The following is a 27,977-nucleotide window of genomic DNA, read 5'->3' as shown; positions in this document are numbered from 1 at the left end:
TTTTCTTCACTTCTTCTTTCTCTTTCATTCAATACGCCGAATTATCTCCTCAGTTTTCTCTTACTCTGCTCAGTAGGCAAGCAAATACTCGACTCCGCTTTCTCGTTTCTTTTCAGGTGACCCAATTTCAATTTCAACATTTTCCCGATCTATGTATATATCTACTATAATATTTCGCCAGTTCGAAGCTTATAAAAAAATATATTTAAAGTGCTTAAATCAATATGAATCACAATTGAAAAATTTATGTTAAATTTAACGAATATCAAATCTCCTAAATAAACCACAGAAATTTTTGTCTTAATTTAACATAACTATATAGATAACACAAGCGCACGCAAAGCTAAATACACTTTTTGTCCGCGAAGGTACATAATTTTAATTTGCTGAATTTCAATTATGTACATAATTTTAATTCATCGAATTAAAATTATGTACATAATAGAAATTTGGGAATTCAAATTATGTACATAATAAAATACATTATTTTTACATTATGAGGCGCTCGAACGATACGCACCTACCCTAATATACATATTTCGCAACGCGCCAGCATCCAATCAGCATCGCAGAAAAAGAGTCTTCAATGTTTTGATATATTCGAGTAATCGACTTAACATGCACTTTTTAAGAAAAGGATATGGATATGTTAAATGAAGATAGATGTGTTAATATTTTAAAGTAAATGCAAAACTTCAATTAATTTAAAATAAATTTTGTGTAAAATTAACACAATTTTAATGTAAAAATTAACTAAAAATATGTTAATTTTAGATTTTATCATGCCAACTTATATTATAAAATAAAAAATCATCTCAAAAATCAAATCAAAATCAGTTTTTCTATAAATTTTAACAGATAAATCTTGTCACTAATAAAACAGAACATATTTATTGTGTAAAATTAAAAATAGATGCACATTGTGTTATTTTTGCATTTTTTCGGTTGTTTTAATTATTTAACATTTGAGTTCAATTAACACAACAGCAATATGTTAAATTAACACATTAATGGTTAAATATTTAACACAAAAATTTTAATAGAGATTTTTAATAAGAAAACACAAATTTTCCTACTGTGAATGATCTATTTATTCCACTTTTCAAATATATATTTTAATTTACAATTAGATGCACATTATACGTTGTGTGACATATTGTGTGACGTATAGCGTGCATCTAACTTTACATATATTTCTTTCCTTCTTATCCTTGATAAATTAAATTCTTGAATATTTATTGCATCTTGACCAGTTAAATTTGATTTCATTAGGTATATCAATGCGAATTTAAATTTTTTTATTAAATGACTTGTTCAAAAAGAACTTGTGCACAATAGATACAGTTTTTTCTCTTCCTCTTTCGTAATTTAATTCTTAAACATTTAATTTTTATGCTTGTTATTAATGCAGATAAAAAATTTCCTACATATCCTTAGATATTAAAAATCGCTATGTATAGTTATTTGTTTACGACAAAAATAAATTGTAGATTGTAAATAATGATAAATAGAGCAAATATATATATATATATGATAATATTGATAATGATATAAAAAAATATATATCTTTAATATGTTTATTATTTTTTTCTTATTTATTTTTTTCTTATTTTTTGGTTTCTTTCAGGTGCTAAATTAATATGATTCAAATTATAAAAAAGAAATATCAAAAAATAAAAATGACAAAAAAGTATCGAAATATATTATGTTAAATAAAAATATATAAAAAAGCGTGTGTATAATTAAATCAATTACAATATACTAAATATAACATATGCAGTATAATACTTGAATAATTAACAAAAAAAAAGAAATTGAACTACCTATTTAAAAAAACAATTTTTAATTATTTTCGAAACTATTTACGGCATCAATATTTCTTAATATAAACCAATATTTTTTATCATAAATCGGTAGCAGTATATCTAAAAGGTATTTTATAATTCAGTTGTATAAATTAGAGAATATTCAAGGATATATCTCTTGATAAAATGTTAATTCTCAATTGCGCTCGGAAAGCAAGAGAGAGAGAGAGAGAGAGAGAGAGAGAGAGAGAGAGAGAAACCGTTCAGCGCGCAACAGGTGTTTTCTCTTCTCTTCTCTCTCTCTCTCTCTCTCTCTCTCCCTTCCTTCCTTCCTCCTTCTTTCTCTTCATCCATCTGAATGTCGGATATATTCTCACGTTATTTACGTATAAATTCCACATTAGATATTAATTTATTTTTTCTATTTTTTTTTCCGCTCGTGTGACAAGAACCTTCCTGTATGTAGATATTTCTCGTTCTCGTCCCCCCTCCCCCTCCCCCTTTTGCTCCCCACTCTCCGAATAAGACGCTGAAAGAGGTAAGGGTTCTAGCCAACGGGAGAGAGGGACCACGTCGACGCGCAGTCGCCAGGTGAGGCAACGACGACGTGTTTGCCTTGTTACGCTCACCGGGGGGACATACGGTTAGTTGTTGCATAGAACTTTGCGGACTTTCAACGTCGCTCCGTTCGAGCTAGCGAGCGGCCACGAGAAAAAAAAAAATCCAAGTATTACCTCTCGAAGCTCGGGAATACCTGTTCTCGGATTTTTCCTCTCCAGGTTGTCACAGGTGTGCGTGCCCTCGATTCAAATCGTCATCGTTGCCATAACCTCAAAAGTTTGCCGCGAGTTTCCGTTTCGTTTCGCGAATAGAGAGAGAGAGAGAGAGAGAGAGAGAGAAACGATGTCGCGTGTAGTGGATAATCAGTGAATATAATCAGTGATATAGGGACGTCTCGATATCTCTCGAGACGTCGTGCGAGTGTGTGGCACGGAGAGCACGTAATAGCAGGAAGAGAGGAGAGAGTGAGGGGGGAATCAACGAGCCAGCACTTCGGAGCTGCCAGGTGTGCGGCTCCCACGGGAAACAATGACGGGGACAAGGACGGGATCGGATAGCGGTGGAGAGGGAGGAGGCTCGCCGAATATCCTGGTTGCCCTTTACGTGGCGACCGCCGGTCTTCAAGGAAATGCGCTCGGCTCCGACGAGGAGGAGATCACGCTGCTCGTTTACGTGCTCATCAACGAGCAGCAGAATAAGGTAACGTGGAGCGAGAGATAGATAGATAGATAGATTCATTTATTGTGCGCCCTGGGATAAGAGAGTCATAGATAGAAAAGCAATGCGTTTTTACAAACAAGATGAAATAACGAATAAAAGAAGATAAAGAAAAATATAAAAACATTAACGGACCAATATTTTTCTCGCCTATTTCTTTACAGGGGATGTTAAGAGAAGGAACAAGAGGAATTTCTGAGATCCCAACCGTAGGATTCAAATTCCTTAGTTTCCAAATTTTCTTTCTTTCTTAATTGTCGCAATAACATCGCGTTTGACGACTCTATTGGTCGAGAAGAATGAAGTGTAGATAAAAACATTAAGATAAAAAAAGAGATAGAGAGAGAAAGATTGTCCGAGGCGGAAGTGATTCGCCACGGATGAGTTGATGCGCGACTCGGGATTTATATCTTTTCGCTACGTCATCTTTCTATTGCAACGATCGAAAATTCTGCCGCATTATTGAAGACAAACTATAAAGGGGGATATTAAAATCTCATTATTATTATTATTTTGTTAATCAAATTTATATCAATTATCAAATACAAAGTGATAAAATGATAACTAGTTATTAGAGGTTAATGAAGGTGTGTTCATTTTAGTTGCGCTTTCTCTTACATTTTCTATATTTAAGATAATAGGCAAGTATGGATAATTATATAATATTAAATGGATGAAATATACAAAATATCATTAATACACTTTAAAAATATAAACGTTCAGACATATACAAAAAAGTAATATTGAAAAGTGGATTTTCTGCAACAATATTGCAATATTTATAGTGAAATTTTTGTAAATGAAACTTTATGTCGGTTTTTTTTATAATCATTAAGGTGATGCTAAAATCTATCCTATTTTACCAATAAAATATTAATTTGAAATTTTATGTTTATTTTTGTATTGCTTTTATAAAATTAAAGAGCCTTTTCAGGTATTAAAGTACATATGTTAATAAAGACCATCTTCGATTGAAAAAAAGAAAAAATTTCGAAAATTTATTGACAAGCTGTTAGTTGATAAACATTTATTTTATATTAAAGTTATGCAATTTGCAAGTACAAAATAAGCCCAAGAGAGCAAGGAAGGCGTGTGAAAGAATGACAGGAAATTTCAATCAGCTCTAGCGATCACCTTAAAATACAATTTAAAAATATAAACATTCAAACATATGCAAAAAAGTGATATTTCAATTTTCTGCAGCAAGTTTACAATATTTATAGTGAAATTTTCGTAAATGATAAAATTTTATGTCTGGTATTTTATAATCATTAATTGTTTGAAACTATAATAACAGATCTATCATAAGTCTATCTATTCTGAATTTGAGATCTTTGCAAGTTAGTTATGTAAATTAAAATTATGCAAGTTTAGTTATGTAAATTTTCTTTCTCTCTTTCTCTCTGTACATATATAGGTTCATATTGTAAGGACAATTATAATTTGAAAGAAAGCAGCAAAAATTACTTACACAGTTTAATCCAGACCATCGATTTAAACTTTAATTTTATTCCTTTGTATTATCGTATAGATGAAACAGATAGAACAATTTTGTAATAATTCTGTTAAACTAATTCTGCAAAACATACAGCTTTTGCTAAAATATAATTTTATCTTGAATATCTTATCGTCAATATTTTTTCTTTGTAAAATTTTAGATTTAAATATGTTTAAATAATAATTATATATAATTTTATAATATAATGTGGTTTTCACAAATAATTACAAAATTAATTTCGAAAATGTATTCAGCAATAATTTAAAAAAGTTAAATGATGCTCACTAATACTACAATTATGTTAGCATTTATTTCAAGTATAAATTTTATAAAGATTACTTTATATTGCAATAATTAAATTTAGATGAATTAATAATTTCAACATTTAAATTTTAAATGATAACACAATTGTAACATTTGAAAATTAAATTAATGCTAAAATTTTTCTGCATACTTTCTTATCTATTTATGTTTACCTTCAATATGCCTTTGAAAGAAACGGTGAAAAGAAATACAATGAAAATCACAGTCGCTAAAATATATCCTTCTTATATCGCGAAAAAATCGGAGTTTACATTCTTCATAATAAACGCGCGCGCGCATGCGCATTCGCGTCGATTGAGCATCGTGATTAACGAGATTTTCAAAACTTTGTACTTCGGCCTGATCCAACATATCTATGCATTGTAAAAAAACCATCGTCAACGAATCATATATGCGTGTCTATCTTGATTACGTAGTTCGATAAAAAAAAATAAAACCAGAGAGGAGAGGCATTTCTCTCAGTTTTTTTGACGCTGAATATACGATTCCGGACTCTAAATTGCTCCGTCATATCACAAGTTTGAGCTCAAATTGTAAAAAAACATTGCATTTTATTATTTTATAGCTAAAATTCATATATTAGAATTAGATTGTAATTAAAATTGCAAAAAGCATGTTGTTAGGATTTTCAACTCTTAAAAGGGATTTATTGTCGATTATAGTTGATAAAATAAATTATTAAAGCTCAAATAGTTTCAATTATGTTTATTTAAACTTAGGATTTTTTTTTAGGTTAAATATGAATCTGATAAAATTAACAAATTGAAAAGCAAATTAATATCAATGTCAAAATTCAAAAATATTTGATTTTTAAAATTTATATGTGTATACACTAAAATTTATATATAAATTTTGAATTTATCAATTTTAACATTAAAATTATATACGGAGTGACAGCAAAAAATGCAACTATATACAAATTCAAAGAGCTCTTCTTTTTCCGAAAAATATAATTGAAAGAGATAAAAAAAAAATATTACAATTACGCAACTGCGCGGTATAGCATATTTTAGAATGTAAATATATTCTAGGCGATTAAAAACATTATTCAATTTAGAAAAACAAATTTTAATAATTTGTACATAATTAAATAAATCAAAACTTAATATAATTGATAATAATTTTTTAATTTGCACATTTTAATTATTTACTCGTAATTATAATTGCTTAATGCAATTAAAATATAATATATACGTTACACTTATATCGAAATTTATAATGGAAACAAGGATATAAATAGAAAATATTTACGTTGAAACAAATAATTTATAAAAATATATTATTTGAATATATATATATATATATATATACACACATATATATATTGCATATAGTTTAATTATGAAAAGTTACATACCATGTACTTTACGAGTAATGAATTTTTTAAATAATGATAATTTTATTTGTTTTTAAATTATTTGATATTTAGGCTCAGATTTTTTAACTTATTAGAAATGTCTTAAAGATTCTTGTTTTTCGAATGTTTTTTCAAGAATATTTAAAGTTTTTGCACTTTTGCACTACTTGATGGAATTTTAATGTTAATTATATAAATCATCATTTGACATTGATATTATACATATAAATAATTTTTAGTAAAATTTTATATTATAAAATAATATTTATTTTTGATGGACTTTATAACAAAGATTTGTATCAAAAGTCATCTAATTTTTCTTAATTTGATTTTTTAATTTATTAGTTGTTCATTGAATATTAATAAAAAATATACAGTATGTCATGTATACATGCATAAATAAGAAAATAAATATTATATATTATATGTTAGAAATAAAAAAATTAAATGTTATAAACTTAAGATTATTATTTAACTTAAATATTTTTATATATTTATATTTAAAGAGCTTATTTTGTCATAGCTGTCATTAAATAACTAAATTATAAGATAAAGTCACTAAAATTGACAATGAGTTAATTAATTTTTTATAATTTTTTATCGAAGCAATTGTTTTCACAAATAATAATTTTTCGTTTATTAGATTTTATTTGTATAATATATAATATATTTATTGCTTAACTCTTTTAAATTATTAAAACATTAAAACATAGGACAATATTATATTCTAATACTTTTATATTCTAATATATTCATATTATTTTTTGTTATATTGCATACATATTCATATTATTTTGCATGCTTATGCTTTACGTGATATTTTTCCTTGATTTAGCTTTACATATATTTTAAAATAAGTTTTATTTACACATGTGCGATTTAATATGCTTAAAATATTTGTCGTCTTATTTAAGTAGTCTAACAAATTTAAAGATGATATATCTTTTAAATTTAAACTAATAAGGTTTCGATCATCACAAGATTTTCATTGAAGACAGAACATTTTATTAAACCGTTTCTGTCGTTTTATTTCCTTCTTATAAAATTTAACTTTTTTGAAAGACTCCAAATCGAGAAATTTTTTAAATAAAGAAATAATAAAATAAAATTCTAATTTAAATGAAAAGAAACTTGTAGGAAGTGATAGTAATCACTTGATTATTTAATTATTATAAATTTGTTATTTTTGAAAATTAGGAATTAATTAAAAAAGTGATTTATATATGTATGTTAGAGTAAATATATTAATTTAGAGTATCTTCTTCTTACAAGAATTCTGAATTATACCTGCAATAATGACATAATAATCGCATAATTAATATATAATTACGTCAGAGTTGATATTATACAACCTATATTTGCATGCAATCAGATATGAATTACCAATTTCGTATTCATTAAGTCTCGAACCATGCCACGGTGACGTCGACAAAAATTCAAGAAGCCGCGTTGCTCAAAACTGCGTGACTTCTACTCTCTCGCGGAAGTTGGTCTCTTTTCATCACGAAACTCATGCCATGCCGGTGCATGTCGTTGGTTGCCATTGTTTCTCGAATTATCCAACGGAGGCGGAGCATCGCGCCCTCGGAAGGTCGTCCATTACCTCCAGCCTCGGATCGCATAAATTATATCCGTCTGCACATTTTGCTTTCTTCATTATTATTTTTTTTTTTTTTTAATTTCTCCAATCCCTTTTATTTCTTTTCTTTACCACACAGTTTTCAATTTTGCAATCAAATCTTCCATCTCTTTATTTATTATTATTATCTCTTTCTTAAGCTAGCTATTTGTATACTGATTCGCGACTTATAGATTATTTATTATATCTCTTTCTTAAGCTAGCTATTTGTATACTGATTCGCGACTTATAGATTATTTATTATATCTGAAAGAAAATTCATAGATATACAGGAAAAATAATAAATTAATAATAATTGAAAAAAGTTAAAAGAATCATTTTTGCATCTTTTTATATATTATAATTATATACATGCTAAAATAAATATATGTAATTATGTATAAAATATGTTTAGATGTATTTTCTCTTATATAATTTTTGTTCATAAGTATATAAAAAAAATAAATGTATAATAATTGAAAAATAATTAAAAGAATAATATTTGCACCGTTTTTTTAGAAAAAAATAAAAGTTGAAGAAGTAAGAGAAATTTGCCTATGTATAATCACATATCATTTTTTTCTTTTCTCATATACATATAAATTGTTTTTGTAATATTTATTTATTTCTTCACATTTTCTTTTAAAAAAATACGAAAAAAATCTTTTAATTATTTTTCAAATTCTCATCTTTTTCCGTATATGTATATGGACAGAGATTACATAAAAGAAAATAAAACATATGAACATGTTTTATATATAATTATACAGGGTGTCCCGTAAAGTCCTGATCAACGTTTAAGGATAGATTTCTGAGATCATTTGGAAACGATGTTTTTTCAACAAAAATATATATAATAAGAATATTTTTAAGTCGGCTCTCCAATTTTTTAAAATCATCATATTCATCTCAACTAAAGAGCCAAACGCGATGTTATTGCGACAGATTAAGATAAGAAAATTTGGAAACTAAGGAATTTGAATCCTATGGTTGGAGAAGGAACAAGTGGAATTTCTGAGATCCCAACCATAGGATTCAAATTCCTTAGTTTCAAAATTTTCTTATCTTAATCTGTCGCAATAACATCGCGTTTGGCTCTTTAGTTGAGATGAATATGATGATTTAAAAAATATATATATTATATATATGTATATATAACATATTTATATTTATATTTACATTTAATTATATATGGATTTCTCACATCCAGAATTATTATATTCTTTTTACTACTCTATCTCAAATTCTTGAATTTTTATAATTGAATTTGTATAATTTTATCTTGACTCTCAATTTGTTCATATAAAATTTGAAACTTTAAAAACAGTCATTTATATACATTTATTTTATGTGCGATTCAATGTTGCGTAAAAGTAGTTGCGATATTTTTCCTTTTACGATTGAGTCATCTTCTAGAATCTCTCTAGCGATTTCCGTCGTTATTTTAAGCAATGCTTTAAAGAAAAAATGCTAAAACAAAATAAATAAATCTAATATAATCTTGTATTCGTGTCTACTTGTTGCAATCTGGTAGTTTAAACGTTTGTTTACCTAGATTTACTTTTCTATGTTCGCTAAAGTTTAAAATTTATTAAATATATTTTAAATATATTTTTATTTTAATTTATTTTAATAAAAGATATAAAAATGTCTTATATATGTATATATATTTTTTTTTTAAATAAATTTTTATAGGCGAATTTTTGTAATAAACAAATAATTTAATTTTTTTTATAAAATTAAAATTGCCCTAATTTTTTTGACTTAAATTCAATAGAATAGGATATGTATGTGTGAGAATATCTCTACAATTTTGTTTATTTTTTGTTTTAATTAATTGCTACATAATTACATAAAAATCATGAATCACTAATATGCAAGATTAAACGTTAAGATTATATATATTTGCATGCAACATATATTTTTGTATTTTCGTAAATAAAAAATCGTTAATTTCACCCCGTATGATATGACGTTTCTCTCGTTTCGAAAAATCTAGCATGCAGCAACAGGTGTGCGCCTTTATATTTTGCGAATCGCGTTTTAAAGTAATACTGGAACCTATTCTATTTTACCACTAAAATGTTAATTTGTAATTTTATGTATATTTTTTTTGCTTTTATAAAATTAAAAATCCTTTTCAGGAATTAAAGTACATATGTTAATAAAGGCCATCTTTGATTAAAAAAAAATTTCGAAAATTTATCGACAAAAACGTCAGTAAATATAAAATATTTGTTTTTTATATTAAAGTTATACAGTTTACAAGTACAAAATAAGCCCAGGAGGGCAAAAAGAGCATGTGAAAGAATGACAGGAAACCTTTAAAGTTAAGTTTAGCCTTAAAAAATAACAAAAAGTCAGATTTATATAAAATATATACAATATTGAATAATATAAAAAAGAGCAATAAATAAGTTCTCGGATATTGTACGTAAAATTTTTAGTATATACGAGGGCAGTCCGATAAGTACTTAGCCTCATCGCCCGATGGTGCCAGTATCGCAAGAGAGTTTTACTATCGTGTAGTACATTCTTGTAGACGGCTGTTGTCAAAATTTCAGCCGAATCGGACTCGTAGTTTTGTTTTGACCGCGTGTGGAAGCGGGCGTGTCCGCGAATTTTAGAAAAATGGAAAAAGAGCAATATCGGTCGGTGATTCGATTCTTGTTTTTGGAAGGGAAATCGCGCAGCGAAATCAAAGATGCTGAAATGAAGAATCTTTGATTTCGCTGCGCGATTTCCCTTCCAAAAACAAGAATCGAATCACCGACCGATATTGCTCTTTTTCGATTCTTGTTTTTGGAAGGGAAATCGCGCAGCGAAATCAAAGATGCTGAAATGAAGAATCTTTGATTTCGCTGCGCGATTTCCCTTCCAAAAACAAGAATCGAATCACCGACCGATATTGCTCTTTTTCCATTTTTCTAAAATCCGCGGACACGCCCGCTTCCACACGCGGTCAAAACAAAACTACGAGTCCGATTCAGTTGAAATTGACAGTAGCCGTCTACGAGAATGTACTACACGATAGTAAAACTCTCTTGCAATATTGGCACCATCGGGCGATGAGGCTAAGTACTTATCGGACTGCCCTCGTATGTATGTATATATATATATATATATATAAAAGCAATAAAAATAAAATTATACAAATAACATTTTGGCGGTAAAATTTTTAAAGACAAAGCCAACTCCAGCATTACCTTAGATGGATATACATGATTCATATAACAATTGTGAACGGAACTTTTATAAATGTTCGAGTCGCGTTCAAAACTTTAAGCCCGTTTGTATCAAAAAGACAGTAAATATAACTATAAGAAATTCGTGCGCAATATGGATAAAAAATAATGTAAAAAGGGAGCAAATAATGAATATCCGAAAATTCGTATTCGCTTTTCCGTTTGTTGTTCTTTCACTCAAGTATATATACCACCTAACACACACTGACACACGCAGTGCGGTTACCCGGGTTCCATCTGGTCGGCCGTTTCCTTTTTCTCTCGAGTCACATACCTGCCTGTCTATAATCTCGAATGGTGGAATCTCCCTCTCCCTGAATGGGGACAACGGCCGCGAGAGCGAGCAGCGCCACTTGCGAGCACGCTATATAAAGAGGAAGTTGTAAAAATAAGCAACGCTCCGGCGCTGCTGTTGCCGATGATGATATCGACGTTAGATAGCGGTCTCTGATGTAATTCGCGCCGCTCTCCATTTGGTGTTTCCCAACTTGCGAAATTCAAGTCTCTATAGAAAAATATTTACAAAAGAACGTAATATTTTACAAACATCATTATATATAAATTTCATCAATTTTAAATTTTACATTTAATACAGAGGAAAGTATACTAAATCGTATCTCTGCTGTACTTATATATTTTTTAAATAGAGTTAAAATATTTTAAAGTAGTAACGCGCTGTTGTAATGCAACTCGCTGTTGTAATTCACTCGAATGCCTGTAATATGTTTGTTTCTTCTTAAGCGATTTGTTGATGAGTGACGTTCATAAATTTATTTTGTGTTTTTTTCATGTAGATATATTTTAAGCTATCACATTGAGAAAAATAGGCAATTTAACTCACTAACGGATCTGCAAATTAAAAAAATTAGTTTTGCTGACTCCGTTTAAGAAATGTAAGTAAAAGAAATTAACAAAAGCAGGCTTACCAACGCGAAGATATTTAAATAATAAAGAAAAAATAAATAAGTAGAAAAAAGTAAAAAAATACGTAAAAAATTAAAAACTTTATAAGTTTTTAAATTAAAAAGAATTAAAAAAGATTTGAAAATTAAAAAAAAAGATAAAAACTGAATCAGAAGTTTTATCACCTCCTCGTCGTTGATCCTCTGGAGTAAAAGCTATAAGCATGAAATAAAAAATATTAATATAATACAAATAAGAAAGGCTTAAGAGCCATACGCGGATGTTCCTTGCGTACATTTCCAACGAAAATAAATTTTTCGTTGAAAAAAATATTAAATAATTTTGCAGAACCCTCCCCCCTCCCTATCGACGTCAAAATCCGCTAAGTTAACTTATTATATTTTATTGAAGCATTTTTTCATCTTATTTAATCCTGTATATACGGAAGCATTGAAAAATCGACAAAATGTTTTAAGGTTACTTTTTTATTCACGACAAACAGAAAGTTTGATAAAATGTACCACTAACTTTTTCCTATATTGTACTGTTATTTTGTTACTTAAGCATATTTTTATTTTCTTTATATTTACACGAACAACCGAAGAAAATATTATCAAATTTTATAATTATATTGAGATAATAATTTATATTTTTGTGATATAAAAAATATTTTATTACATTTTTAAATTTAATCGGTGATTAAAAATATATATATATATATATATATATATGACATTCTTATAAAAATATGTTTTGTTGTAGATTATGTAGATAATGTGATTTGTCAAAAATATATATAAAACTTATTATTTTTGTTACAATTTTTTAATTTTATTATTAGAGGTACGATTTAAAAACTCATGGGTACAATTTATCAAACCGGTAGGTATTATAAATTGTGCTAAACACTACTTTCTTAAATTTTTAATTTACAATGTGAAACAGTGATAAAGTGTTAATGTTTAGCGTATATTATTAACAAAAAATCATAGTTTCAAATAAATAAAAAAATTTTAAACTTAACGTATAAGACGGGCAACAAGAGCCAAATCACGGATGACAATGCGTTATCCTAACGAAACTAAATAATTTTTCGTTAGAATTAAATACCGGTGCACAAGGCACCAAATTTTTACTTGGACACGGCCAAGATTTTAAATATGAAATAATCTCATATTTTGAGATTTAATTTCAATACCCCTTTAACCCCCCTACGGAAAATAAATAAATGAATGCAAGAGAAAAATATAGATCCGAAAATCGCTGAATCGGGAATCGAACCCGAGACCTTTCGCTTGCCGGGCGACTGCTCTTCCAGCTGAGCTATTCAGATCCTTTCGATTCTATACTTTTCTCTGTTATATATATTAATGTTGGTAAACAAACGCATTTTTTAAGCCAGCGTGTATCAAATATAAGAGTTTTAACAAGGCTCTGTAATATAAATATAAACTTAACGTATAAGACGGGCAACAAGAGCCAAATCACGGATGACAATGCGTTATCCTAACGAAACTAAATAATTTTTCGTTAGAATTAAATACCGGTGCACAAGGCACCAAATTTTTACTTGGACACGGCCAAGATTTTAAATATGAAATAATCTCATATTTTGAGATTTAATTTCAATACCCCTTTAACCCCCCTACGGAAAATAAATAAATGAATGCAAGAGAAAAATATAGATCCGAAAATCGCTGAATCGATTCCCGATTCAGCGATTTTCGGATCTATATTTTTCTCTTGCATTCATTTATTTATTTTCCGTAGGGGGGTTAAAGGGGTATTGAAATTAAATCTCAAAATATGAGATTATTTCATATTTAAAATCTTGGCCGTGTCCAAGTAAAAATTTGGTGCCTTGTGCACCGGTATTTAATTCTAACGAAAAATTATTTAGTTTCGTTAGGATAACGCATTGTCATCCGCGATTTGGCTCTTGTTGCCCGTCTTATACGTTAAATTTATATTTATATTACAGAGCCTTGTTAAAACTCTTATAAAAAAATTTTGTTATTTCTTTAATAGTTTTATTGCAATTTTAATATTTACCTTAGAAGTTTCAATTTAGCATACTTTGCTAATTATAAGTTATGAAGCAATTCTTACTTACGATTAAAATTGTATTGTATTATAATGTATAATGTGCGCGCACATTATTTGTGCACAGTAGAATCTCATTAAATTTGGTCCTGTGAGAGAAGGAGCGAAAATTCTGAAAAAAGAAAAATTAAAGTATATACTTCCTGATCGCAGAGCTGTCCAATCGTCGTATACTTGCGCGAACGCAAACGTACATACGAAGCTATTTCATTATGGCTGCGTTCCGGAATTCACTGACAGCATGTTATCATCCTTGTTCGCCGACAAGGATAGCAACGCGCTGGCAATAATTCCGAGACGCAGCTAATGTATAAATGCATGCGCCATCACCTAACGGACCCTATTATGACATGGAAAGGACGCGATATTTGTGAAAGTACGTATATATGGAGAGGTATCAAAATTACACTGAAAATTTGTGTTAAATTTAATAAATATTACAAATGTTCCAAAAACGGTTCACAGAAATTTTTGTATTAATTCAACACAATACTATATTAATATTAACACAAAACAATGCAAACTTCTCAAGTAATTCAAATCAATATTGTGTAAAATTAAAGTAATTTTAATGTTAAATTAATTTAAAAAATGTTAATTTACATTTTATTATTCCTACTTAAATTATAAAATACAAACTTTTTTTCTGTAAATTTTAAGAGGTAAATCTTGTCACTAATAACTATAATAATACGGAACATATTTATTATGTAAAATTAAAAATAGATACATAATTGTGTTATTTTTACACTTTTCTCAATTGTTTTCATAATTTAACATTTGAGTTCAATCAACACAACAGCAATATATGCTATATTAATATATAAATGTGTTAAATATTTAACAGAAAAATGTTAACTGTTATTGGGGATTAACTGGGAAATGTTAACTAGGGATTTTTTTAATACGAAAACACAAACTGTGTAATAATGCCAAAATTTAAAGATTTAAATTTAACTTCTACTATCTCCTTATCTACATTTTATATGTAAAACAATTCCGTTATTAAATAAACTTAAAAAAGTGTATTCTATAATATCCATCTCTTTCGTAAATTTCAAATCATATTTTAATAAAAAAATTTTTTAAAAAGAATAATATTTAAAAAAGAATAATTATTTTTTATTGTGTGTGTTGTGTGTGTTTGTAATTTTTATCTTTGTATTTATTTTTAATAACTTTAAATTATAGCCGTTATAAATACATTTTTTTATTATAATTATAAACATTTATTTCTTTTTTATTTTAAGAAATATAATTAAATAAAAATATATAAACATTATTAAAACGTAGTTAATAAGTGTCCAAAAAGCAATATGCAAAAAATGTTTTACATTTTTACTGCATTCAAACAATAATTACATAAAATTATATAAAAAATTATTGCTTTAATGTATATTTTATGTAATTTAAATCTACTTTTTCTATAACAATTATATCAGAATATCAGAATAGTGTATCAATTAAGAATAAAACTATACATAATACATAATTTTATTTTTTTATAATGCTTTAACATATTAAAATTGTTATATCTAATAACGCATAATACGATTAAATATTTTACAGAATTATTTTTATACATATTATAATATATAATACAAAATATATATTATAATATACAAAATGTTATAATAAAAGAGTCGAATATTTCGAAAACTAACTAAGCCTGATAAACAAAAATATTTCAGATAAAATTTATAATGTTTTGAAAAAAAAGATGATGACTTTGAATTTTAACTAAGATCATTTTTTTAAGATTTTTTTTAAAATAAAAGCAAAAAAACTAAATGTATATGTATAAGTGCGCTTATCTATTAATCAAATGTTTAAAAGCATTATATTTGCATAAATGAACCTATCTTTTAAAATTATTTACAATTCAAAGCAAGACTTTGTTGAAAATATTTCTGCATATTATACATTTCCAACTTTTTATATTATTTCACATAATTGTTGGCCAAGCAAAAATTGCATTTTAAATAAATCCCTATAAACGGAAATTACAAGATAATAAATCATTTGATCGTGACCCTACTTTTTATCTATATCCAAATCAATATTTTGTAATAAAATGTATAATTTATTGCACGATCGAACAAAATCGAAAATATCTTCTAGCATTTATTATTCTGCGAAAAAAAGAAATATATAAAATAACACTTTAAGATTTTACACTACAAAGACATTCAGGCTCTATTCTGGAAAATCTGTCAAAGCCAATGAAGAGTTTTGGTACTCAGTAATGATAATTTTGACGATTTAATTCTGTTAAAAATTAAAAATAACTGTGCTAAATAATATATAATTTTAAAAATCTAAATTAATCTTTAATCTCTACTGTAATCAACAATAATCTTTATCATATGTCAAGTTCTGTAATTGCCTGTAATTATATGATAGGAATGAAAATAATAGGTTGTCAAAAAATTCTATTTGTTTTATTAGTGAAATAGTTTGAATTTTTTGTAGTATATTGTGTTACAAGTGCGGAAAGTTGGCTATTGGTCACGAGTGCGCATTTACCCGCACGAGTGGACAATAGCCAACTTCCGTGCGTGCAACACATACTATTTTGTATTACATGCATTTAAAGTGGCACTTTGAGTACCTGATTTCTGTACCTGATTTACGCAGTAGACTGATATATGAATAGCAGGGTTAGGTGCGTGTTGGGAAGGCGCGAAGTGGCGGTAGTTTGCTAGTTGTTTTTCGTGTGTGCTGCGAGATAGCGCTGAAACCCGTGGGCAATAAATTGTCCACGGCTTGGAAAGCTATTGTATACGGCTTTGAATGCATTGAACATATGATGTTGGAAATTTATTACTTTCGGCACAAAAATCGTGCATGAAGTGTCACTTTGTATGCACGTGTAATACAATAGTATATTGTGTATCAAGTGCGGAAAGTTGACAATTGGTCACGAGTGCGGGGGATGGACGCACAAGCCGAAGGCGAGTGCGACCACCCCACACGAGTGAACAATTGTCAATCCGGACGTGATACACATACTATTTTATATTACAAGTGCAGGCAAAGTGGCTGTTTCTGCGCGTTTTATGTGCGCGAGGCGGCTGATCGCACACCGCCATCTTGCCGCGGCATGGTGGGGGAATAGCCGTGTTCAATACATTGCCTACGGCTTCAGCCGTATACAATGGCTTTTAACGCGGCTGAGCCGTAGTTAATGGCTTTGAACGCGGCTTATTCACTCACCGCGTCGCCGCTAGATGACGGCGGGGGAAATCGGCCACTTCCCGCACAGAAAACATGCATCGAAAGTGCCACTTTGCCTGCACGTGTAATACAAAATTCTTTTTAAACTTATGTGAGAGTTAATGGCAATCTTTTCTAGAAAACAAAAAAAAGAAGTATTATTGAGTATTATCGAGTATTTATTATTTTAAATTCATTATTTTAGAAAATATACATATATTTAAAATTTCAAATAATTAACATATACATGTATTTAACATAATATTAATACTAATTAGAAAATTTAGAGAATGAATCATTAAATTATCAATAAAAAAGAAATTGTATAATATGGATAATGCGGATAGTTTTGTATCAAATATTAATAATGTAAAAGATATGCATATATAATATAAATATAATATAGTACAACTAAAAAAAAATTTTTTAATTAAAAAATTTATTATTATATAAATTGATTTTTGGAAATGAGAGATCATGTTACGTTAGTATGGTCTAGTTGGGAAGCGACAAACATTACAATGCGTTACGACAACAATAATTTCTTGCATACTAACGATGAAATCTATGAGATCGGCCAAACATCTCAATAGAGCGATCAATCCGTAAGAAATATACTGACGTTTTGTAATTTGACTCAACACGATATGCATTAATTCGGCGATAAAATTGCAACTTACAATCACCTATGATCATCTACTTTCAATTCCTACACTGAAGAAGACCGCGTGCGGTCGAAACGTTTGTGCTGTATTATCTTATATAGAATAAATACTTAGTTTATATCATCTAATAATGCTCGATTCGTTGGCCTTTTTATATACTAAATTTTGTTTTAAAAAATTTATTTTTAAATCCAATATTTTACCTTAATTTTTTATCAAACTTTCAATTTTTTTATTTTTATTTGAATTACGTACATCTTAAGCAGTTTATTCCAAAGTAGATGTATACACACATGTGCACGCGTCGCAGGTGGACAGATAAATACACGCGTATATTCGCACAAGCGCGCATGCGCAGATGCGATGAACGATAAACAGACTAATCATATACAGTCATTTGAAAAGCAAGAAGACTCGCGCATTTCAAGCATCTCAAAAGGATTAGATACCTGTCACGTTCTCATCGTTAATCCTGAATAATGCTGAGAGAATTTGTATACATCTATCCATATGTAAGCATACGTGTACATATACACACACATTTGCACATTATTTTTGGTGGAAATTAAAAATTTACAGTTTTCATTGCTAAATTACTTCTAAAATATTAAACTGAGATCATACATTTCTTAAGGGTTTTCTAAACAAAATTAAGCGATTTTTTAGGATTTGTTATTAAAACAGATTTACATATTAAAAAAAGATTTTATGTAAAAAACTAAATACACTTTTATATGAGCTTGACATTAAATGTCTTAATTCGTAATTACGTGTATGTTATCTTTATTGATACATATTATGAAAATTTTTTTGTTTAAATTTATATCTTGCAAATATGTATACATGCATACATACATATATATATACACATATATTTTAATTATGTCAAGTTTTATACACAAAAGATTTACTAAAATGTACAATTATATGTTGCATTATTAGATATGACAATTTTAATAAAACAAAAGATAAATAGTTAAATTTAATAAAATAAAAAAATAATTAAATTATATAGCATGTATCTTTAATTTATATAGCAAAAGAGAGTTAATATACCGAGATACATACATAATAATATTAACATCTCTTATCACGAAATTAGATTTGAGATAATAGACAAATGGATATATCTAAAGAATATTCGTAAAATACACTAACATTCACTCTCGCGAAGACTTACTTATTGTTAGAGATATTATTATAGAGATAGTTATAAAGGTTTATGTCACTAATATTTAAATGTATTATATTCTATGTTGTATATAATTGCGTCACAAAAACTTAAATATATCGTATACAATATTTTATATTATCTATATAAAATATCAGAAATTATAATGGTAACTCTAATCATATAATAAATTAACGAATTGTTTGCAATAATCATAATAATAATAGTAATAATAATAATAATAATAATAATAGATGTACTTGGCATTACAAATTGTCTGATTGACAAATTAGAACAGAAATAGCAAAAATTTCATTATCTTAATTGAACAATTTGCAATTATAAAAGACATCCAATAATGTTAAATCTGCAATTACATACAATTCTTTAAGAAATACATAATGTGAATTATAAAGAAAATACATAATTTGAATAATAGAAGAGAAATTATTTTCAACTAATTTTTAAATTGTAAAAACTAACAGTAATAATTACTATAATTAATCTTTTTTTATAATGAGAAAATAGATTGTAATCTTCATAACGAGCTGCGAGAAAATATTGAAGTATATAAAAGAAGCTTATATGTATAAAATCTGCTATTATAGAAATGTGAGAAATATCTTTTATTAAGAAAAATAATTTTTGTATTATATGTTGTATTGAAATATGTAATTACTTACATTATGAAATAAAGCTCCGTCTTATTAATGGCGAGAGAGATAGCAAATTATATGTAACAATTGTAAATGAATTCAACCTGCTAGATGGCCGTAAACTCGATATATATATATATATATATGGTTATGGGGTTTTGGGGGTTATAAGATCAAGGGGTCATGGGGTAATAGTTTATGAAGGTTTTAGAGCCAAACGGCTAAATTAAAGCGATTATTGAGATGAAACAAGTCGCATAAATCATATTGTAAGATCACTTCATTACGTTTTTGGGTTATTTTGCTTATGGGGTCATAGGGTTATGAAGTTTTTCAAAAAAGCCACTCAAATTTCGAAAGCCCTCGCTTATACAAACATTTTAAGCCCAAACTCAATATTTAAAGTCGCTTCAATTTTTTGACAGAGGAGCGGGCCACTTGACGTGGAATGTCACACATATATGTATATATATGTATGTATATATATATATATATATATATATGTGTATGTATATATATATATATATATATATATGTGTGTGTGTGTGTGTGTGTGTGTGTGTATATGATGTAGGATTATAAATGAACACATATATTAGACTTTTTGATAATCTATAACAGGTCGAGTTTACGGCCATCTAGCAGGTTGAATGTATTTACAATTGTTACATATAATTTGCTATCTCTCTTGTCATTAATACGGAACTTTATTTCATAATGTAAGTAATTACATATTTCAATACAACATATATTACAAAGATTATTTTTCTTAATAAAAAATTCTTTCTCGCATTTTTCTATAATAGCAGATTTATACATGTGTGCGTGTGCGTGTGCGTGTGCGTGCGTGCGTGCGTGCGTGTGTGTGTGTGTGTGTGTGTGTGTGCGTGTGTGCGTGCGTGTGCGTGTGCGTGTGTGTGTATGTGTGCGTGTGTGTGCGCGTGTGTGTGTGTGTGTGTGTGTGTGTGTGTGTGTGTGTGTGTGTGTGTTTATGCATAACCGACCAATAATTTAGCTGACGTGAGTCCAATAATTCAATAAAGATTAATTTCTGATTATAATAACTTTCATGACAATTTATTACAGCATTATATTATGAAACGTAGTTTCATCATTAAAAATTATATATTTAACAAAATCTGGCTGAAACTTTGATGCTACGTGTCTATTAAATTTCATACATGATAAGTAATGATAATTGTTGTATTAGCATTATGTTTCTTCCGGTTTCTTCATTTAAAAAATAATCTACTATAATATTAATTTATTATTAATTATCTTACTACAACTCGGAGAACTCGATAGCTAACAAGAAAACTTTTTTACAAAAATTTAAAAAAATATAACGACTTTTCGTTTTAAAATTTTTTTCAAAATATAATCAAGTCTATATATTTATACAGAAACCTGATTGTCTCAAATGTTTTTGATATCTTTTGAATAAAATAAGTAATTAAGTCAAAAATAGAACAATTGTTAAATATTTCGTAAACAATGAACTTTATTCCATACACGTTTCAGATAACTTTTACGTAGAATTTATAGCCTATCAAATAATTAAATAAAAATTCTTCTTCATGTTGGACAGATGAAGAAGAATCATCAAACAGTGACTCCTCTTAAGTGCCGTTGAATTCAACACAAGAAATGTGCAACATTTATGACGAAAAAAAACCAAATAAATAAACAAAAAACAAAAAAACTAAAAATTATTTTAAAAAACCAAAAAACGTAACTCTGCCATTGACGGTTCCAAGCCCGTATTTAAAAAGAGTACGATAAAATAACAAATACATGTATATATTTTCAATCTATCACACACAGACACACATACAAAATTAAGACAGTCTACTTCATGCATACATGTATTTCTTTAACTTCGAGGACTTATAACTTTTACTCCCCCCCCCCCAACGTAAAAAACTTCACAAGGCGTTTTGGAAAGCTCTCGACCTCAACTATACAAATATGCAATCAAAAACGTGCGACGCTTGGGCCCAAAAATCGGCCTTATTGGCCCTCCTCCTTTTTGTGTTAATTTAACATGCATAATACGGATATGTTATATAATAAATAGGAGTGAAATATATGTTTAATGGTTAATATTTTAACACGAAAAAAATGCAAATTTTAAGTAAATAAAATTTGAAATAAATTTGGTATAAAATTAGCATAATTTTAATATAGAAATTAACTAAAAAGAATATGTTTATCCCTACTTATATTATAAAATAAAATCATCATTTTTTTCTGCAAATTTTAAGATATATCTTATCTTATAATACGGAACATTTATTATGTAAACTTAAAAACATATGCATATTATGTTATTTTTAAAACTTCTTTTTAGTTGTTTCAATAATTTAATATTTGAGTTCAATTAACACATCAATATATGTTAAATTAACACATGAATGTGTTAAATATTTAACAGAAAAATTTTAACGATTTTTTAACAAGAAAAACGAATTTTTCACCTATAACCCTATGCGCGGAAATGTATTCTCAGCAATATGCAGCACCCAACAGAGAGGATTACGCATAAACGCAATCGATGTACAATCGATTTCCGCCTTTCTCTTCCTTCTTCTCTGTCTCTCGAGCAACCGAACTGCGAGCACGTGTCGATTTTTGCAGCTAACTCATTTGAAGATCTCATTTCTACATAATTAAAATATCGTGATATTGTAATCGTTGCACATCCAAATCCAGTCGCAGTACGACTATATATATATATAATATAAAATTTTCATTATCATATTCGTAATCAGCGTTCAAAAATACAAAAAATAGTGTAGTTTCAAAAAAATCGGAGGGTTCACCTATTCGGAACTTTATCCCAAAATTTTTTAAATGTTTGAATTTTTGCAAATATTTATATATACTTATACAAATATGCAAAAATTTAGACATTTTGAACTTATTAATTTTTGTGCAATCGGCGCGCGAAAAGTCGCCCTTTCCGCACATGACGGGATTTTAGAAAGGACTCTCTTTCCACGCACCGGTAACACAAAATATCGTAGCCAACATGTGCGGGTCATAAATCGATTTCCCGCACATGTTAGCTATAATATACTATTATATTAGAATCGTATATTCAAACTATACTTGCGTTAGGATTAGTCGATCTTTTTTAATTAATTTCTTTTTAATTATTAAAAAATGATAAAAGACTTTCACTCGGTTTAATCTGCTCTATTTGCACACTATTTTGTTGAAAAAAAAATCGTGTGTTAAGAAATTAAATTAGGTTAGGTTAGGTTAGGTTAAGATAATCAGAGGTTAAAGTAATTAGAATTATTTTTTGCCTTATTAAATTCTCTTTTATGATGATCAAAGTTTAGTTTGATGCAAAAATTTTGTAAATTTTATGATCTTTGTGACCTTTCATAGAAAAAGTAGGGATAAAAATGTCACTACGTAGTTTTAAAATCGAAAACTCCCTTTAAAATAACGCCAAAAACGTTGCTCTATCAATGCTTATGAATTGAGCCATCGGATTCCAAACTTGTTTTATAAGATTTTGAGTAAATATATCAACCCGTATTTGATGTATGTATATACATCATAAAAAGGAATCACATTATTTTGAAATTATTAATTAATAATTAATTTTAAATTATTATTATTACTAAATATGCCAGCAGGGTTGGATAGGTATAATACGTGAAGTATTATACAATTTTGACATGACATATTATACTATGTATTATACAATACGTGGTAAGTTTTCGACATGTAATTTTTTATGTATAAAACTTACAAATGGCGCTACATGAGCCAATAATTATTGCAGCCGATGCAGGTGCATCTTTAATTATGGGTTATTTTATGTGTAGTAATTTATAAATTATAGTTGACTTTGACATTATTAAAATTGTATTAAAAAATAATATATTAATAATTGTATTAAAAAATAATAAATTGTGAATTATGGTGGGCGACCGCAATATTGTTATTGAGATGTAGGAAATTTTTTAAAAATTAAAAAGGATGATAAAACTTTTGCTTTATGTTTATATTGTAACAGAATACTCGCGAATCCATCAAAAACTAGATTAATAAATCACAGGTTAGATAATTATTTTTTAACTAAAAATAAATTAGATTATCTTTTTACAATGAAAAAATTGTTTTATATGGGACTTATGAAATACTAAAAGATATGATGAGTTTGTTCGGAAAAACGCTGATAAATACGCTCAAAGCGCTAAAAAGATGATTCTTGAACGTACCTCATGTATAATACTTTTTTTACATATAATACGTGTATTATACATGTCATGTAGAAAATTGCTCTAACAGCCGAATTGCCCAACTCTGTATGCCAGTAACAGTACAATTTCTAATAATTTTTACAATGAAACAGATTCATAGTATAGTTACTTTATTCGATATATTACGTTGACATCGTAAGATTTGCTAAAGCGCATACTCTCATGAGAAGCGAAAGGATATTTACTCATAGCAACAGCAAGGCTACGACTATCTTGAACCTGTCATTTAGAAATGTAAAACAAGAAATATATTCATTTATAAATTAAAATTCAGATTCAAAAGCGTAAATCTCGCAAATTTATTTACACTCTTTTATATCTAAATTAAGTGAGTATATACATTTGTAAGTTCTAATACTTGAACAATCTGAAAAGACAATTTTGCTATGTTTGCCTCGTTCAAACAAGTGACATTAAAAATCACGAAATCATCGACTTATGTCATGTTATTTAAGATTATCTTTTACAAAACGTTTTTCAAGAATACAAATACAAACAATTGTTTAATTATATACATGCATGCATATGCAGACATGAATAAAGAAATGAGTGAAAGTTTTTTTTTATTTTTTAAGCAACAGCGACGAATATATACAGGGTATTTACGTTATTCGTCTATTAATATAAAGGGATCTGAATTTGTCATAAGTTGTTTCCAGTGTTTGCTGTTATCTAAATAAAATTATATAGATGATCCATCTAGATAAAACTTTGGCGTCACCTTATCTTTAAATAGATAATAACAAATATGTATTATCTATATCTGTATCTTAGATGAAAAAAGTATTATCTTTACTAAATTATCTCGAATAATTTTCAGATAATTTTGGTTTAGAATCATAGCACATAAAATACTTAAATAGTAGATTAAGCAGTAAGTGATAAAAATTTATAAATAAAAATATATTCACATTTATATTTTTATTATTCATATTTTTAATTATAAATTTTTATCAACTACTGCTTAATCTACTATTCGGCTATATTTTTATGTGCTTTTTGTAATTTACATTTTTTTATAACTATGTTTACATAAGCCGTCTTAAAAATTCTTATCTAGAAAATTATCTAGATGAATTGCCATATAATTTTATCTTTTATCTAGATATATTTAAAACAAAATCGTCTTTATCTTATCTAAGATAAATTTACATATTTTTATCTCATCTTTATCTAGCTAATTTAAAAATCGTCTAAGCACAACACTGGTTGTTTCCAACACGAATAAATTTCCATTGAACCTTCGTTCTCTTCGCGAGAAACTCGCCTGTAATCTTCTGTAACCAACATTCTGTTCGTGATACAAATTGCTTTTGCAACCGACTGCCCCGTTCCATCAAGAGAGAGGGGAGTCCACCATCTTTTCTCCCTTCTCTCCTTCGTTCGCGATAGCTTCTCCCACTCCCGGTCGGAGAATTTCAACTATGGTCGCTGACTGCGAATCAAGATTGCGACAGCCGCAAACGCCAAGCTACTCAATCATATATAAAAAACAAGATGCGAAGATCGCAAAATAGACAAAATCATTGTGAGATAGTTGAGTTCGCATTTTTACAAGAAAATTTTAGTTTAACAAAAAAGAGAGCCTAATCTCACAGACAAATGTCTTATTTTGATTATTTCTTACTTTCATTAATTTACAATTAGATAAAGTGATAAATTTTTATATCTACAATGATAATCGATGTTTTGATTTTTATAGGATATAATGTCAAGCGCTTACATAATCTGTATGTCATGTCACTTTTGCAATCTCATTTATATTTCTTTTCACTGCTTCTCTTGACAGAAAACGATACCTATTAGCTTCTGAAACACAACCTTTAACCCCATCTTTCACATAATACTATTCGCTGTGTGACGTATGCATTTATAATTTATGAGAACATCGCATGTGTGTGAATACGTTTGAGTCGACCTTGTACATAACATATGTCCTATATAAACGCCACATCTTATTGAAAAAAAGCATATTGTCTTTTTGTTTTATCAATTTCTTCTTTGCTCTCTTTTTTTCCACTTTGTTTTCTCTGCATGGCTAACATATATTATAATTTGAACACTGTTCGGAGACTAGTATGATCATATAATATAAATAATGCTAATAAAATGTTATCTTATTTGTTGAATTTTTGTCCTTCAGAAGTGCCACTTTTTTATGTAGGCTAAAAGATTATTTATCGTTGCCCGATTCAGCCGACTTTTTCGGACCGATATATTTTTCTCGTTTACATCACTTTAGGGGGGGTAAAGAGTACCGAGAAATTCATATCTCAAATATGAGATTATTCTTCAATGTCTTAGCAATGTCTAAGCAAAATATATTTCGTGGCTCGTACAGCGACTCTTATAGTTCTTAGTCATGATTTTATTTGGCAAGCCAACTTTAACGATATGTTAAAAGATTATTTTATGTACAAGTCATATTTTATTTTTTCTGTGATAGTATTTATATATTGTTGGATATATCAATATCACAAATGCACACAGAGCATTTTTCTTTTCAATTATTCTTCTTTTAAAAATTGTAGAAAAGAAGTTTTATATTCAATTTTATATATTAAAGTGATGCTGGAACCTATTGTATTTTACCGACGAAATGTTAATTTATAATTTTGTTTATTTTTATTGCTTTTATAAAATTAAAAGTTTTTTTCAGGGATTAAAGTATATATATTAATAAAGGCATGAATGGTCATCTTTGATTTAAAAAAAAGAAAAAATTTCGAAAATTTATCGACAAGCTATCTGTTGATATACATATTTGTTTTATATTAGAGTTATACAGTTTGCAAGTATAAAATAAGCCCAGGAGGGCAAAGAGGACATGAGAAAGAGTGACAAAAAACCTTTAAAATTGGATTTATAGGCTTAAAAAATAACAAAAAGTCAGATTTATGTAAAATATATACAATATTGAAGTAATAATATAAAAAAGAGCAATAAATAAATTCCCGGATATTGTAGATAAAATTTTTAGTATATATGTTTATATATAAAAGCAATAAAAAATAAAAATAAAATTACAAGTAACATTTTATCAGTAAAATTTTTACAGACAGAGTCAGCTCCAGCATCACCTTAAGGTAAAATGATGAAATTTCGAAAATTATCTCGTACAAAATAATCTACGCTTTCATATATCTACACTTATATATCTATGCTATATTTTTAATAGGAATGTGACTAATTGTATGACTAATTGTAAGTGTCGAAAATAAATCGGACTAGATTTATGTATTTTTAGAATTTGCCTTTAAATATTTGTCTAATCAGTTCCTACTTCCTACTTGGGAATTTCAAAGAATATTCATTATTTTTTTATACGATACAGTTATAGAAGTAAACGCACGTTCTTGCAATTTTCCGAAAAAAACAGCTGATTTTTTTGTTACATTGTTCCTGTATAAATACGAAGGAATCTCTTGCGCAACGAAAATTACTCGAAAGAACGACTTATATTTACGTAATATAACCGAAGGAGAGAGAGAGAGAGGAGGGGAAAGGAAGAAAGAAATTCTTCTCTTTCGTATATTATGTCACGATTTTTCATTGACATGCAATATAATACGAAGACGCTGTTCGAGCTCACAGCATGATAAATCGTCTCTAGCAGGACTACCTTGATCCGTTAACCCCGTACTTCAAAAAACCTGCTTATTAAGTTTCTTGCACAGACACGACATTAGTGTCGCAATTGTAGCGAGATTAAAACTGTGAATATTCTCATTTCATAATTTTTCAAAGGTAAAAAATATGCCGAATATATAAAACGCCTGTGCACAAGTAGAATTTAAAAAAAAAATTTAAATAAAACATTATTATTAGACACTGTTAAAAAAATATACTCTATTAAAA

At 27.9% G+C, this 27,977-nt stretch overlaps 1 protein-coding gene across 1 annotated transcript in view; it reads left to right on the top strand.

Annotated features, from left to right (window-relative positions):
- Positions 1 to 2,380: 2,380 nt before the first annotated feature.
- The window catches only part of LOC114935060 (RNA-binding protein fusilli), a 60,688-nt gene continuing 35,091 nt past the window's right edge, over positions 2,381 to 27,977 (top strand). Inside the window, 1 exon segment of the mRNA XM_029307821.2 lies at positions 2,381 to 3,065. Coding sequence (XP_029163654.2) covers positions 2,895 to 3,065 — 171 coding nt within the window. The 5' untranslated portion in view covers positions 2,381 to 2,894.

This window comes from Nylanderia fulva, unplaced genomic scaffold (assembly GCF_048542155.1).
Source record: "Nylanderia fulva isolate GAGA-0341 unplaced genomic scaffold, ASM4854215v1 Scaffold88, whole genome shotgun sequence".
NCBI classification, from domain to species: domain Eukaryota; kingdom Metazoa; phylum Arthropoda; class Insecta; order Hymenoptera; family Formicidae; genus Nylanderia; species Nylanderia fulva.
The sequence above is the reverse complement of the archived record's forward strand: the minus strand, read 5'-3'. Positions and strand labels throughout refer to the sequence as shown.